The sequence below is a fragment of the Trypanosoma cruzi genome, genomic scaffold, assembly GCF_000209065.1.
Source record: "Trypanosoma cruzi strain CL Brener 1047053516803 genomic scaffold, whole genome shotgun sequence".
NCBI classification, from domain to species: domain Eukaryota; phylum Euglenozoa; class Kinetoplastea; order Trypanosomatida; family Trypanosomatidae; genus Trypanosoma; species Trypanosoma cruzi.
In genome coordinates, this window is record NW_001849486.1 from 21263 (window position 1) to 37114 (window position 15852).

The 15852-nt window shown below is 55.6% G+C and overlaps 4 protein-coding genes and 1 pseudogene across 4 annotated transcripts, besides 11 other annotated features; 2 read left to right on the forward strand and 3 right to left on the reverse strand.

Annotated features, from left to right (window-relative positions):
* Positions 1 to 8868: a sequence feature (areas not merged during assembly with more than two copies in the genome that could not be assigned to a particular haplotype).
* Positions 200 to 225: a sequence feature (AT_rich).
* Positions 989 to 1094: a sequence feature (T-rich).
* Positions 1126 to 1151: a sequence feature (AT_rich).
* Positions 2041 to 4536, forward strand: Tc00.1047053510635.10 (trans-sialidase, putative; the record flags this gene model as incomplete). Its single annotated transcript, XM_803339.1, has 1 exon — positions 2041 to 4536. One exon carries the CDS (start codon positions 2041 to 2043, stop codon positions 4534 to 4536), a length of 2496 nt encoding a protein of 831 aa, XP_808432.1.
* Positions 4595 to 4667: a microsatellite.
* Positions 4902 to 4951: a sequence feature (T-rich).
* Positions 7002 to 9773, forward strand: Tc00.1047053510635.30 (annotated as a pseudogene).
* Positions 8869 to 9244: a sequence feature (areas merged during assembly that could not be assigned to a particular haplotype. This can correspond to areas where the two haplotypes were merged or to regions with more than two copies in the genome that were merged during assembly.).
* Positions 9245 to 15852: a sequence feature (heterozygous, non-Esmeraldo-like haplotype).
* Positions 9967 to 10039: a sequence feature (CT-rich).
* Positions 10069 to 10893, reverse strand: Tc00.1047053510635.40 (hypothetical protein, conserved; the record flags this gene model as incomplete). The annotated part of the gene is made up of 1 exon (XM_803340.1): positions 10069 to 10893. One exon carries the CDS (start codon positions 10891 to 10893, stop codon positions 10069 to 10071), a length of 825 nt encoding a protein of 274 aa, XP_808433.1.
* Positions 11138 to 13765, reverse strand: Tc00.1047053510635.50 (zinc-binding phosphatase, putative; the record flags this gene model as incomplete). Its single annotated transcript, XM_803341.1, has 1 exon — positions 11138 to 13765. The coding sequence occupies one exon, from the start codon at positions 13763 to 13765 to the stop codon at positions 11138 to 11140; it is 2628 nt and encodes an 875-aa protein (XP_808434.1).
* Positions 13105 to 13161: a microsatellite.
* Positions 14202 to 14222: a microsatellite.
* On the reverse strand, positions 14310 to 15852 carry Tc00.1047053510635.60 (hypothetical protein, conserved; the record flags this gene model as incomplete). The annotated part of the gene is made up of 1 exon (XM_803342.1): positions 14310 to 15852. A coding segment is annotated over one exon (1543 nt), but the record flags the coding sequence as incomplete, so codon positions are not given.

Sequence of the window (15852 nt, forward strand, 5' to 3'; positions counted from 1 at the left end):
GGGAGCTGCCGCCAGAGAACATGCGGCTGTGGTGGGCTTGACATCTGCTGGGAGCGGACTGCTGCCGCTGCTTCTTCTTCTGTTGGGACTGTGGGGCTTTGCGGCTGCGTGAGGAGTGTGCGCCCTCAGTGCGGAACACTTGCGCTCTCCTCTGCAGAGACACACACACACCGCTAGGAATACATTTTGCTCCGTGGAGAATAATTTTTTTTTTTTTTAAATTTACTTCCCTTCTTTTGCTTGATGATTTAGGACAACCACCATGGACTTTTTTTTACTATTCCCTCTTTTAATTTCTTCTTGCTGCACTCTTCCTGTGAGGGGTGCCGTGTGTTTCCCGCCCAACTGCTCCACTCGCACACCCACCGACACGCTCATGACGACGGCCCTGTGCGCCTCGCCTGCTGCACGCATGAGGAGGGGCCGCGACGAACGGCGCGCTGAGGGAGCCGCGACGTGTGGGCGTGCGGCGAGGGCCTGTGGGGCGGAGCACACATTTCTTCCCCTCTTGTTTTGTTTTCTTTTGCGGCCAGGGCTGGCAGACACCCGCAGCGCCACACACACAGCCACACCCTGCCGCTTTTTTAGGATTTTTTTTTGCTTTGCGTGTTTTTTTTTTTTTTTTTGCGCTGGCGCACCCTTCGGGGTCGGCCTCGTGAGCATTTCTTTTCCCTCCGATGATTTCTTTTTTTTTTTTTCTGCGCTCACTCTCCCGATGGAGAGACGCGACTTCCGTCATGTCTGCGTGCTTCTCTTAGTCCCCACACACACGAGTGACTGTGCTCTGCGGGCCGCACTCGCACGCCGATGAGAGGGCTGAGGGGAGCAGCAACACGCAGATGACCCCGTGAAATATAAACGCTGTGCGGACACGCAGAGGGTCGGACGGTTGAAAGACATTTAAATATCTTTTAATTTTCTTTTGCGGGCAAAATATACAGACAGTTTGGTGTGGCCACACGGTAACAAGGTGAAATTTTTTTGTGGGTTTTTCTTTTCCTTTTTTTCTTTTTTCTTTTTTCCTTTTTTTCTTTTTTCTTTTTTTTTTTTTTCATTCTTTTTTTTTTTTCCTTTTTCATTCTTTTTTCTTTTTTCCAAAGCGTGAGGAGCGGAAGGGTGAAGATGAATTTTTTTTTTAATAAATTTTTTATGAATTGCCGCTGCTTTCTCTGCAGTGCAATATCATGAGTTTGAGCAGTCTTTTTCTCTTTGTTTCTGCCATGCACCTCTGCTGTACATTTTTGCTTGTGCGTCCCTTCACATGCTCTGCCCCTGTTTTTACTTCCTTGCCTCGTGTGTCTGCAGGCGCACACAACCACACAACATGCACATTGCAGTGGGTTTTGATGCTTCTTTTGTAGCGTGTGCTGGCGGTTGCGGGTGGCTGCTGCTTCCTCCGTGGGCATGAATGGAAGGAGGAGAGAGGGAGCGCGCACGGCAAGTCACTTTTGCTGTTGGCGTGACGCACCGCCTGTGACTTCTTTGAGTCGGGCACCGAATCCCATTGTGGGTGTAATGGCTGGAAATTTTGTCGCCACGTCATGGATGGATAAGGATCCGTTTCCACGTGTGGCTCTTTGGGTGATTACTGGCACCGTGTGCGTTGTGTGTTGGCTGCGGGGCTGTGGCCGTATCCCGTTGGCCGCGAGACTGAACTGGAGGCGGCGGCGGTGTGTCTCTTTTCCTCGCCCATTGTGGGTGAATGCGGGAGGTGCGCGCGTTTTTTGTGTGGAGGACCGAATCCTCCCACGCGCGGTCTGGCAGCACTGCGATTTGTGTGTGTGTGAGGGCTGGTGTGGGCGATGGTGCTCCGCGCTGTTCCTTCCGGATTCTCTTGTGTCCCGCTCTCCGCATGGGTGCTCTGCTCTGCTCCCCACGGACGTGTCTGATGTATTGCCGCTTTTTTCTTTTTCCACATGTTGAACACAGACACACGCTAGGAAGGAAAGCAAACAAACGCGAAACGCTACTGTGAGATTCGAAGGCACTGAAAGCACCAACAACAGCACACATACACATCGCCCACCCACACCTACTTACATGCTCTCACGTGTTGCTGTGATGGCACCCCGCACACACAACCGTCGCCGCGTGACCGGCTCCAGCGGAAGGAGGAGGGGAGGAGGAGAGAGTGAGCCGCAGAGGCCCAACATGTCCCGGCGTGTGTTTGCTTCCGCGATGCTCCTCCTCGTTGTGATGATGATGTGCTGCGGCACCGGCGGAGCTGCTCACGCTGAGCAGGCAGGGGCCGCTGTTGATCCTTTTAAGGAGATGACGCCGATATCATTTGCTAATTGGAGGGAGTTGAAGGAGGAGGGCAGGGAAATCACCTCGCTCCGTGTTTCTGGCCTTGTTAAAGTGGGTGATGATGTATTTGCCGTGGCTGAAGCGCGGTGCGGGGAAAAGGATGGAGCCGGCAGCTGTGCTGGGATTGTCTCAAAGCACCTGAATATAAGTGATGACTCAATGGATATTTCGATGTCGGATATAAGTTTGTTTCGCATGCAACTTGTGGAAACTGCCGAGAATAATTTTTGGACAACAGAATTGTTGCGGCCAACGACACTTGTAATTGAGGACAGTGTCTACATGCTGGTGGGGAAATACAGCCATACAAAGGAGCAGGTTGAAGGTAAGAATGAGCGGGGCCTTTTACTCGTGAAGGGAACTGTCACGGTGGATGGTGGAAACAACAAGAAACTTGTGTGGAATGAGACCCTTGTGGTGAAGCCTCAAGCCATAGGATATTCTGGTGCCTTTACCGAGTTTTTGGGTGGCGGTGGATCGGGTGCTGTGATGCGTGACGGCAAGCTTGTGTTTCCCATGCAGGCCAAAAAAAAGGACGGACAGCGCGTTTTGCTGTCTATGAGTTTTATCCCGTCAAAGAACAAATGGGAGCTTTCACTCGAGACGCCTGGTAACGGCTGCAGGGATCCAACCCTGGTGAAGTGGAAAGAAGACGAATACGGCGAAGAACTCTTCATGATGGCTCATTGTGCTGGAGGCTACTATGACGTTTACAAGTCAACTTTGCATGGAGTCAGTTGGTATACGTCGGGTCAGCCAATTACTCGCGTGTGGGGCAACTCACACAATCGAACAGGGGACGGCGTCCAGAGTGGATTCACCACCGCAATCATTGAGGGTAAGAAGGTGATGCTCATCACCGCGCCGGTGTATCCGAAGGACAATGGAAAGGGTCGGCTCCATCTTTGGGTGACGGACAATGCACGTGTGCATGATGTTGGGCCGGTATCTCGTGAAAATGATGACGCCGCCGCCAGTTCTCTGCTGGTGAAAAGTAAGGATGAGCTGATTTTACTGTACGAGAAGAGGAATGGTGACGGGCCATACAGTCTTGTCACCATGCGCCTGACTGAGCAGCTGGAGCGGATAAAGGAAGTTGTGAAGACATGGAAGGATTTGGACAGCGCCTTGAGAGTTCCCACTGAAGGGCTGGTTGGTTTTTTGTCCAGGACGTTGAACGGGACTGCATGGAAGGATGAGTACCTCGGCGTGAATGCCACAGTGGGGGACGGAGCGACCAGCACGGAGAGCGGTGTGACGCTCAAGGGAGCAGGGGCGAAGTGGCCTGTTGGCGACATGGGGCAGACTGTGCCGTACTACTTTACAAACAACAAGTTCACTCTTTCGGCGACGGTGACCATCCACGAGGTGCCGGAGGCAGGCAGCATTCCTTTGATTGGTGCGAGGCTGAACGACAAGGACAACACGGTGCTCTTTCAGCTCTCGTACACGAGTGAAAGAAATTGGAACCTCACACTTCACAAGATGGGGTTTTTGGTGAAGCCGTCTAATGATGTTGGCAATTGGGAAACAAACACGGCAATTCGAGTGACGGTGCAAAAGGATAACGATGATGAATGGCTTGTGTACGCTAATGGAAGAACAATATACGAGACGGATTACGAGGAACTGGGTTTCGAGGAACTGGCTAGGCTCCGTAGTGAACATTTTGGTTCACACAGGATCTCACACTTCTTCTTTGGTGCGGGCGATAAGGAAGATGAAGGGAGCAGCCCTGTGACGGTGGCTGATGTCCTTCTGTACAACGACGAGCTGTTTGAGGATGACCTCGGAGACCTCAACGCCAGGACAGTCCCTATTCGACATCCGGCTGCCGAAGAACTGCACACTGCGGTAGAAGTCACAGCGACGGGGGAAGAAAAGCAGACGGCCACACAGCTGACGAATTCCCTGGCGGACGTTGAAGATCCTCGAATTGCACAGCCGACTGACTCTCAGTCTGTCCGTGTTCTTGCGGGCAGTGAATCGAGTGCTGAGAATGTTACGGACGAGTTGAGTCCACGCACTGCCGCCAAAAATGACACTTCCGTTCCAGAAACCAATCACTCAGCATCCGATGGCAGAATGAGTCCAGAGGACCGCCTCGCCCTGATCACCGACGCGAAATTGATCCTGCATGATTTACGTGGTGACAGCACTGCGCGTGTGTGCGTCTCCCGGGCGTTGCTGCTTCTTCTGGGACTGTGCGCACTTGTGGCATTCTTCTGAGCCAAATAGTGTAGAATTGCGACTCCTCACGGAGATTGTGTGCTGCGTTCCCCGCGGGTTCTTCTTTTTTTTTCTTTTTTTTCTTTTTTTTTTTCTCTTTTTTTTCTTTTTTTCTTTTTTTCTTTTTCTTTCGTTTTCAGTGTTTCGTTGTAATACTCAGCAATTCTTTTTTTCTTTTTTTTTAATTTTTGGTTGCTGCACACTGTTATGAGTGATTTGTTTCCCCCTCTTGTTTTGTTGCCCACACGCGGTGCCGGCCCTGCGGCTGTGCATCCCATGGACTGCACGAAAGGGAGGATTGGAAGAAAAGGCCGGATGCCGCAATGAAAGTGAGGGATTTTGTGTGGGCTGGTGGAACAGTACAATTTCATTTTTTTCGTTTTACTTTCTTTTTTTCATTTTTTTTTTTCGTTTTGGTGCAGGTAATATTTATACAGAACACACGGTCGTCTTGTGCTGAACCGGCACATGAAGTAAAAGTCCTGCCGAATCAACACATTTTTTAAATTTTAAATGTTTTTGGGAGTTTTTCTGAACTCCTACCCTTTTGTTTCTTTTTTCTTTTTTTTTTTAAATCCCTGCGGACTTTTTTTCTCTGTGCCATGTCCACTGCCACTTTGTGTCCTTGTGTCCCTTTTCTTGTCCCTCTGCTGACCGTGCTGTTGACATGCCCCTATTGCCTCTCTTTCTTTCCTGCTAGAAGCACTGATGTTCCGCGACGACGATTGTTTGTGTTCCCCATTGCGATGGCAGGAGGGTGACTGGGCGCCGGCCTGCTGAGTGCACTCGGAGGAGAGCGGATGGTGTGCGCCGTGCCTCAGTTGTGAGTGTTGGACGCCACCCGCCACGACCCGCTGTGGGGCGGAGGGAAGTGAAGGACAGCGCCGTGGACTTGGGTGCGTCCCGTCCCTCTCGTTGCGGCCGTGGGTCTGTGCTGATCGCATGGCTCTATCTTGCGGCGCGACGTGGATGGCGGTGCTTCTGCGTGCGTTGTGCGGCGGGCTTTTCCTTCTCCATTTCTTTGCCCTTTTGTGTGTGGAAGGTTGTAGGAGAGGATGTGTGCGGAGGAGTGAGCGTGGGTGGCTGCCAGCCTCGCCCGCGCATTGAGGAATTCCATACACGTGGCTTTGCTTGACGGCGTTGCGCGGCACCCAGGGTGTGGCGAGGAGGAGGATGGGGAGGGTCTGTTGTGGGCGGAAGGTGGATGGATGACACAGTCCTCTTCCGTGTCCTTCCCTGTGCTGTTGGCAGTAAGTACTGAGAGCATAAATTTGAGCGAGTGCGGGATGAAACGTTTATGCCGCTTTGTGTGTGCAACTCAATCGTCGTCATTGCAGGCTGTTGTCACGGTGCGTTGTGGTGCGGTGCCGTTAGATGAGGGAAGGGTGCGATGCCCCGGCCGCTGTGCACCACAACCATTTATTGCCTCTGCACCGGCATTGTTGTTTTTTGCGCTCGCATAATTTTCTCTCTTGCTTCACGATGAATTTGTTGGAGGAGCTTTGATTTTGGTGCCTGCTTCACGGTGTTTCGCCTTGTTTCGGTTGCGGTTTTTCCACGTGATGCTGAAGCGTTTGATGGGGTGTTTACCCTTCTTTTTGCGCCCTGTAGTCAGTCTTGTTTGGTCATGGCGGCAGCAGTGGGCCTCTGCGACTGCGTGTTCGTCGCACTTGTCGCATCTCCCGCTGTTGCTCCCTTGCTGTGTTGGTGGGGAGGAGGCAGGCGACTGCGTTGGTGAAGTGGCGTCCCAGTGGGAGAGGGAAGGCCCCGACCGCACGATCGACGTGGACCCTTGTCCCCCGTGTATGGGTGTCACCACCGTACCTTTTTCATTTGTCCTTCTGTGTGCCGTGTGCGCGTATGATGCCGCTGCTTGCTGTGCAATGCTGGCCTGTGCGAGCAAGAAAAGACGCCTTGACTGCTGGCGACCGGCGATTTCTCCACCCCTTTTCCGCGCCATCATTACCACGTTCTTGGACGTGCTCGTTGACTGCCGGTTGCAACGCCGCTACTTGGTACTGTCTCGGCCCTTGTGCGTCCTTCACGGCATCAGGACTGCTCTGTGGTAGAAACGTTTGGTTGCAGGAGCGGTGCCAATGGTCATGTGTCTTTTTGCTGGGATCCCACCACTCTGCATGGTGGCTGTGTGGGGCTGCGCGGGCGGTGGGAGGGCGGTGACATCACTGGGCTGACTGCGTCTGCGCCTCTTTTTTTCGCTGGTTGCGCTTTGGCGGGGATTTTCTGTGGCCGAATGCCTCTGCGTGCCACTGTGTTTGGTTACTGTTGCCGCTGCTTTCTTCTTTGATTGTGCAGTTAGAGATACTTTGGCTTGATCAGCACAACTATCGTTTCAAGGTGGTAGGGATTACTTGCAGTATTAGGATTAGCAGTACTGGGATATCGATCTGGCGGAATCGTGTCACTGGATTCGCCATCTGTAGGGAAGGATTTGATAGACAGGAGTTATGGTCGACGGTGCGAGTGCGACGCACCGCGACAGCCCTGCTGATACGTGTCTGGGTCGGTGGATGCGGTCTGCGGCGGGTGCGTGTCCGCGCAGCCGGCACCGCGTGCGGCACAGGGCCATTGCGGCTGTGCTTTTGGCGCTGCTTGTGGCGTTGGTGCTGGCTGCTGCTGCTGCGTGGATGCCCGCGGTGCATGCGGTGGTGTTGCGACTGCGGGGCGGCACGGTGGACAGAGCCATCACGGTTGGCCGCGCCGTGGACACGGTGCTGATGGACGGCGTGTACGTCACGAACGGCGTGGCTGTGGTGTTCGACGTGGCGGCGATGCTTCCCGGCGCGCTGCGCATCGAACTGAGGGACTGCGTGTGCGACGGCGGTGCGCAGATCTACGTGCGGGGCTACAGCGGCGAGCCGGCGAGTGACCGGAGCCTGGAGGTGAGCGTGAGCGGGCTGTCCGGCGGCTACTGCTCGCTTGTGTTTGCGCACAACCTGCCGGCACACACGAACGTGACGGTCCGTGACACGACGGTTTTGACGCCGGGGCCGATGCGCTACTCGCAGCTGAGCGGGCTGACGGACGCGGTGGCGGCGCCGCTTGTGCTACACGCGACGTCGCTGTTGCAGACGCAGCTGCGTGTGAGCAACACTGTGCTGAGGTCGTTGCAGGCGGGCGGGTCGGCGGTGCACGTTGGCGGCGGTGTGGACCTGCTGTCGAGCGCGGTGGTGTTTGACGGCGTGTCGCTGGAGGCGTCGGGCGGTCCGACCGCCTCCGCGATGCATGTGGCGTCCTCGTCGATTCTCAGTCTGCGGAGCCACTCGGTGTTCTCCGTGACGAACGTGTCGGTTGTGAGCAGCGGCGGCGGCCTTGTGCTTGGCGAGCGCCTCGCGGTGGTCGATTCGGTGCTGCGCTTCGTGGGCGTCGAGGGGTCTGTCGCGTCGTCGCTGGTGCGCTGCGACGGTGGGACGGTCGGTGGCGGCGGGTGGCTGGAGCTGCACGACGTGTGGGCGGTGGGCGAGGCGTCGTCGGTGGCGTCGCTGTCGGGGGTGACGCTGAGCGGCGGCGCCGTGTCTATTGCTCGCTGCGCTGCCACTGGCGCTACGCTTGTCTCCGGGCCGACGATCACGAGCGGCGTCGTGTCGGTGCAGTGCAACCGTGCCGGCGGCCGGGTGCTGCAGAGCAGCAGCGACTACCGCATGGCCGGCCTGTCGTCCGTGAGCGTGGTGCCGTGCGACGGCTGTGCGGCTGCGCTGGCGTGCTTTGCTGCGCTGACGGCGTCGTTCTCTGACTGCGTGCGGCTGCCATGCCGGCGGCGTGGGCGAGGCGTGCCTGCCGTTCGACGTGCCGGCTGCGAGGGCCGGTGGCGGCGGTGGCGATATTGCGGAGGGCTGCGTGAGTGGCGTGATGCTGACGGAGTCGGTGACGGTTGGCGGCGGGTGGGCGACGGCGTGCTTTGACTCGGTGATGTTTAGCGGGCCGATCACTGTGGCGGTGGACCTGCGCTCGATGGACGCGTTTGCTGACGCGCTGAACGTGACGCTGTGCCACTGCGTGCTTGCGGGCGGCGCGCAGCTGCGGATTGGCGGCCTCAGCGAGAGCACGGCGCGCCTGATGCCCCACGCCCTCGTCAACATGACGAACGTGACGTCGCTTGAGGGCACGATTATGCTGCATGGCGCGATGCCGCTGCACTCGAGTGTGCTGCTGGCGAACTCGACGCTGCGCGCGACGGTTGGCGGGTCACAGTACGTGCCGACGACCCGTGAACACGAGAAATTCCGGTACGGCCCCGCGCTTGTCCTGGACGGCGTCCGGCTTCTGTCGACGCGGTTTGTCATGACGCGGTCGTCACTGGTGTGTGGCGGGGGCTCGTGCGCTGCGCTGTACGTGGACGGGCTGTCAGTGCAAACGGCGCTGGGGCTGTGCGTGTCGGTGGAGGGCGGTGTTGCGGCCAGCGACGGCTCCGTGGTGGCGTTTGTTGACAGCGACTTCCTGCTGTGCAAGCACGCGGTGTCCGTTCGTGGGGCTGTGAGCGTGTCGGGCTCCGCTGTGGCGCTTGTGCGGAGCGAATTTTTGTCGGCGGAGGACTACGCGGTGGCGTTTTATTCGACTGTGAGCCTGGCTGGCGGGTCGATGCTGCTGGCGAAGGGCAACGTGCACGACGGCGTCTCGAGGGAGATGCTCCACACCGCTGGCGCTGTGACCGCTGCTGGGAGCACGCTGAGCTTTGTGCGCAACCGAGCGCTGCTGCCGCGGATGCTGTTGCTGAGCCTGTCGCTTGCGGCAGGGGCGCATTTGAGGGTGGCGTGCAACGACGCTGGTGGACGTGTCCTGTCGACGGCGGAGGAGTACGCAGCGGCTGGTTTTGGCGACGCTGGGAGCATCGACGTTGCTGGGTGCGACGCCTGCGACAGGGACACTTACTGTTACGCGCCCGGGACGGCGTCGGCGAGCATGAGGAACGGTGTGTGCGTGTGCGAGTGCGGCAGCGGCGGGTACGGCGAGGCGTGCGTGCCTGTGGGAGCTCCCGTGCTGCCGCCTGCTGTGGGCACCGCGCCGAGTGTGTTCTTCCGCGAGGGCGTGACGGTGCGGTCTGTGTTCGTTGTGCCTGCCGGCGCGAGCGAGGTGACGCTGCGCCACTTTGTGCTGGACGGCGTGAGTCCGGTGCTCTACGTGCCGTGGATGGCGCGGGAGGACGGTGGGGATGCATGTTGGGGAGCGCTCGGCGAATTGACCTGGTCGGGCGAGGCGCGGCCTTTCTCCACTGGGGAGCGATGAAAAAAGGAGAAAAAAAAAGGGACGGGTGCGGCGAGGCACGCGTCGGCACACAGGCAAACAACCAAAATGAACATTCGCGCAGAAACCAATAGGTAAAATGTCAAAAAGGGGTCTTCATTCCGCTTCTCACTCCATCTCGTTCCTCGCGTTTGCGTCTTTTTCCATTCCTCTTTTCCTGCGCAGACCGTCTTGTTTCTCTCTCTCTCTTTTCTTTGTTTTGTTGGCTTTCTTTTGGCTTCTCTCGTTCTTTCCTTTCCTCTCTTCATCCCGGCTCCCCACGACTGTCCGCCATCACTCTTCGCTTTTGCTTCGTTTTGCCGTTCTGTTGCCCCTTTTCGCCGATCGATACTCATTTTCGCTGTGGCTCAGGGGCGCCTTCTTCACAACATTTGCACACTGCGGGACGAAGCCCCTCGGCACCTTCCTTTCAAGGTTCGGCATGCGCCTGGGCTCATTGGCGCGCCGTCTCGCATCCGGGTCGCTGCGAACACGCTGCTCCTGCTTCTTTCGCTCCTCAATCTCGCGTCGGCGGTTGTTTCCCGACGGTGTTAAAAAATCCGGCAGTGCGGCGCCCTCCGTCGAGCCACGGAAAAGTGGCGCAAGAGAGCTCTCAACGTTCAGCGCCCTTTCGCGACGATCCGGGATGGCCTCCAGCGTGTGGAGCGGCAACGGTCGACTTACGGGGACGCGGTAGCGGGACACCGGCCCACAACTAGGGCCATGCGCGACTTTCTTGGCGTATGGATCGTTTCGCATCATCTCGTGCGCCGGCGGGTGCTTGCCGTGGGCGGCACCTTCGCGCGTCGGCTTCTCCGGCATTGGCAGGAGAAATCGCCGGGGGATCGCCGTCATATGTGTTTCCTCCCCCGTGTGTCCCGCGGCGCTCCCGGATGACACCGTTTCTGCGCTCATTTCCTTAAATGTTTCCTTGTGCGAACTCACCGTGTCTTGTCGCCTCTCTCTTTGCTTTCCTGAAGATTGGCGTGTCCAATGCGGCGGCTCTGTGATGTCTATGTTATTCCTTAGAATGTGTTTTGCTTTTGCGCGATGTGGGCGACTCGCGTTTGAGCATTCGCACCACATGGAGGTGAAAATAATGCAGGAAAGAAAAACCATGAGTCCCAGAGAAAGGAAGCAACATCAACAAGATAGCGGAAAACTTCAAGCAACCATTTCTAGCCCGAGAGAATTGCAGCAAAGCTCCCAGAAGAGGTCCCGCGTTACGTCGCCAGTGCGCATTCATCTCGCTCGCAAAACAACAACACCAAAAGGTGGCTCTTATTATTATTTTTTTTTTTGTTTTGTTTTATAGGGGGCTTTCTCCCCTCTCACAGATGCACACACTTGGAATCCTCCATTGCTACTGTGTATTCCATTCGCAAAGCTTGTAACAATCAAGACACATCTTTGACTCGCTATCGCTGCAGACAGCACAATTATTGCACAGGGTGGTTCCGCATCTAACACATTGCCCCCGTGAAGAGAAAAAACCGAGGTTCTTGTGACAATGAGAACATATCCGGGAATTTCCCTTCCCTAAAGAGGAGCTCGCAACGGCCACCGCTGGACGCCCGACGCAGAGGTTTTGCAACCGTCGCCGCATGTCTGGCAACTCTCTCCTGCGTGCCGCACACGAATCCCTCACAAACCGATCAAAATATCGTTCCCACTCCGGATGAAAAGAAACTTTTTTCGTCATCTGCTGCGGCCCGTCACGAAAATCTATGGAGTAGTTGTCTCCATCGTGCCGCAGGTAAAAAGATTCCCACAAGACAAGACGTTTGCTGCTACAGTTGGGTGAGATGCGCTGAATACCACTTCCTTTTTGCTTTGATATGTACTCCCATGCCGTCGCAGAGTCGTAGTTCTCATTGACAAAGTACAGAGACGAATGCCCTGCGCGTTCCTTTGCCGCGGCACGCACCACATCTGTCCATATGGATGCCGTGCCCAGACGTACCCCCTCAAACATCCGCTCCTTCTCCCCGTTGCAGAGAAATGTTCCGTGCAGGCAGGCGTACACCTCCTCACTGAGGTACTCCAGTAGTCGTGTGGTGAACTCAAAGTGCCGTGGAAATTGGCGCACCAACTGAAACACCACGTCCATCCATTGCAAAAAGATGGGAGAAGGCTGCAACTTTGTGTTCGAGTGCTGCGCCTCCGTGTCGGATCCAGAAACACCCGCATCGGAGGTGTAGCTGGTTTCTCCCTGCACCTGATGGCCACACCGTTCGGCAAACTTGTGGCCAAATGAGCAAAATTCTTTTTCCACTAGTACACTAAAACCGACGATGGTCCGATAGAATGGGTCCAACAGCAACATGGCGGTGGCGGTGCATTGCGGTGTGCGATCCCATCCATCGGTACAGTGCACGAGGCATGAGTCCCCAAGGTCCAGGGAATCCGCAATCTTGCTGGAGCAAATTAACAACCTTTGAATGTGATAGAGCCATCCTGTCTCGTGAAGCTGCGAAAGAAAATTCTCCTTCGGTTGCTTTCCGTTGAACCGATGAATGAGGGCCTTCAACTTCGAAAAGGACTTGGAGACACTGTGAATGTTTTCAATGCCGTGAAACTTAACCTCACAGAAGTCGTGCGTAGCACCGCTCTCGTAGCCCCCGCCCATGGCAAGATTCGCATGGGCCGCGTTGGATGGTCGGCAATCAACGACGTAGAGTGTTCGTTGAGATCGCGTGGTTGACGTTGTCTCCTGGTACGTGGCGGCGGGGAAACGCTGTGCCGGAGGTTCCTCCGATCCCGTGTCAAATAGGGAGGGTGGTGGTGCCTGTCGAGTGCTGATTGGCACGATAGATACCACAGCAGGAGGCTCGCTTCTTGGTTCGGCGTTGTGGGCATGATAACCGCTGTTTGCAAACATGCGACAGAGCTCACCGTCCTGACGCAGCGCCGGCGACCTCGCCAAGGGCTGCGAGGATCGCGCAAGCACCGCGCCGCTTCCAAGATGCACAAAGGAAATGGCAGGGAAACGTGCTCGAGAGCGAGCCGCCATGACGTCCTCCAACAGTTCGTCACTCGCCGCGTTGGGGACAACCACACGGAACGGATAAGTTGGCGACTTGCCGTAGCTATTCTTTGACTGCTTTACACTTGTCAAACGAAACCATGGCCGCAGGTCTCGCTTGATACCGACGCGGGACACATCGCTGACACTTGGCACGGCAGTACCGGGGTACAATGACAACTGCCTCTCTAGCTCTCGGTCGGCGTCGAACAGATTCCAGCCGAACTCGACCATGTCTATGTGGTTCTCGAAACCACAACGACCACCATCATCCCCATTGGTCAATTCGCCGCTATTCTTATCCCTATTATTATCATTATTATTATTATCATCATTATTACTGGTATTATTGTTCTTTTTATCCTCCCTGTGATTTTCTTCATGGATATCATCATTATCACAAACGGCATCTTCACATAGTGCGGCGTAACGCTCCCTGTAGAGTACGAAAGCCGGCATGCCCTTGAGTTGCGTGGTGTGGAAGTATCGCCAAAGGTCTCTCACTGTGTTGGCCACGCGCTCTCCTTGCAACAGAACCTCCACTTCCCAAAGGTGCTTCGATGAAATCTTCAACGTGTACCCGGCTGAAGGGAAGTTACTTTGGGCAAGCGGCGGTGGCGTTGTTTCGTCCATTGCGCGCGTTACCGTGTCGTGGTCAGCAACCGTTTGCTCTCGTCCCCACTGAAATACCGCACGCGTTGTTGCTTTGAGTGCTCTGCGCTGCACATTCCATGAAGCAATCGATAGTAGCGGTAACGAGAAACCCAATTCATCCTCGGCGCTACCTTTCTTCCCAGGGGAGATCAAAACGCGATAGTTTGAGATGGACAGCGCACAGCGCAGCATCTGTCTGTCATCGTCAATGGGGTACAACAGGGCCGCCGCCTCCCCCTCGATGGCGGTGTGGCAGATATCAATAAAGCTCGTCTCACCAACCAAGTGTTCGGGTGATGTGCCTTTCGACATGGCGTGTTAACTTTGTGTACACCTTTCCTATTTAACCGCAAAAGAGGAAAAAAAAAAAGAAGTTGTACTCGCCCACCACACACCCCAAAATAAGATGCGCATTTGCGTGAGAAGCAGTTGGAGTGAGGAAGGTGGCAGCTGCCTTCCCCTTTCTTGCCAAAGAAGATTCAGGAATCCCTCGTCATTTATCTTTCGATTCTTCGCGTTTGTGGAATCTCCCTCTTCTGTCTCCCCCCGCTGTTGCCAAGACGGGGGTATGGGGAAAAAGTAGGAAAGCAAAAAGATATTTCGCATGAAACAAATGTGCGGTGGCCTCAGCAGCAACAGCCGCTACAGCCGAGAAAGTAAAGTGGAAGAGAGGGGAAGCAACTGGTATGGCTGAGTCATTTAGCACAGTAAGAGGGTGAGAGGGCAAAATAGTGGAACCAATACGCACATATATATATATATATATATAAACAAACACACAGAAAAGGAAGGGAACTGACGGCCACGCCTCCGCATTCCCCACTCTCAACCCCCACTCCAATCCAACCCATCATCCTCAGAGTAAATCAACATAATTACTTACTGATCGGTTCCCACCCGATGCTGCGCCGAGAATATTTTCTCGCACGGCATGGCCATTGCATGTTCTCCCTGCATCTTTGTGGATGTCACTGTATGTGCCAAAGGCACCTGGGACATGAGTACGCGATTTTACAGCATCGGTGCCCTCAACATTAAGTCTCTCTTCTACATAGAAGTCATCACTGCCAGCAAAAAATGCATGATTAGCTACTGGTGGGTCCAACTTGGACAAAGAGGACGGGAAGTTGGAGTTAGCATGCGACCTCCACGAAGAATCAATCTCCCCCAACGAATTCTGAGAATACGCAGCACTGGTCTTTGCAGCATCCGCACTCAAATTATTTCCCCCCTCTTCTTTTTTCTTCGTCTTCCCTATCATTTCCCTCTTCTCAATCGCGGTTGTAAGCGTCGCGGCACGAGCAGACGCATGCACAAGATGCGTTGTTGCGCCAACACCGTGACGCGCAAGGAGGTCGGCAATGCAATTTTTTGACTTCTCCATCAAAGACTCCCGCTTAAAAACAGAGGCTGCAGCCACAGAAGCATCGCCTGCTGTCGCAGTTGCCTCGGTTGCACCACCGTCCACCACTAAAACAGTGATGGATGCGCTCACACTGCGTGACGGGCCCAAGGGTTCCAAGCTGAAGAGACGCCTTGCTCGTGCGCGGGCGCGAGGGGTCAGTGGCGGTGTGCTGGCGTCAGCCGCATCCATCTTGAAACATGCGCTTGATATCACCGCCTTCAGCTCGTCCTTGCGCTGGGTGCGGAACACAGTATACACCTCTGCGTCGGCGTCCTCAGCAATGATCTCTGCAACGGTGTCGAAGGCGATGAGAACCGTCACCGGCGGACAGTTCGCCGGCTGTGCGCACAGCAGTTCGTCCGCCGCGTTGCCGCCTCTGGCAAGTTGCAGCGGTCCAACACTTTCCTCCGTCAGTCGCAATTCAAACTGCCGTGCCAACTCATTGCCACGGTGACGCTGCTGAAACAAATGGACCGCGTACCGCAAAAGGTGTGGCAGCGTGAGTATAGCCCCGCAGTTCGAAAGTACCGCCAACGAAAGATGCGCCCACGCCATGTGGAGCTCAGAGGTTTTTTTCTCATTTTTCACAAACGCCTGCAACCGCGACACAAAAGACAGAACAAATGGCAAGGAGGAGGCGCCGCGGACTTGCATCACTGCCTCCACCACCCGCCCTACCTCAATAACACAGGACGGCGTCACGGGCTGCGTGCTGGCAAGAACCGACCAAACCCAATTTTCCGCGACGGCCATGTCCTGCTCGTTCGTCACAAGTGGGGGTGGCGCTTCCGCCGTCACCGTCTCTGCGTCTGGAATGCTGCTGCCCACGTCCACATCTTGCGATGGAATTGTCCCCGCAATGAGACCCACGAGCACCTTTGCTGCATAGGCCTGTAACGCGTTGTGTGTCGCAAGGAAGGGTTCGATAGTGCCGGAGAGATCAATGTCACCGCGGTCAACCAAAGGAACAGCGCGCACATATGCTGCAGCCACA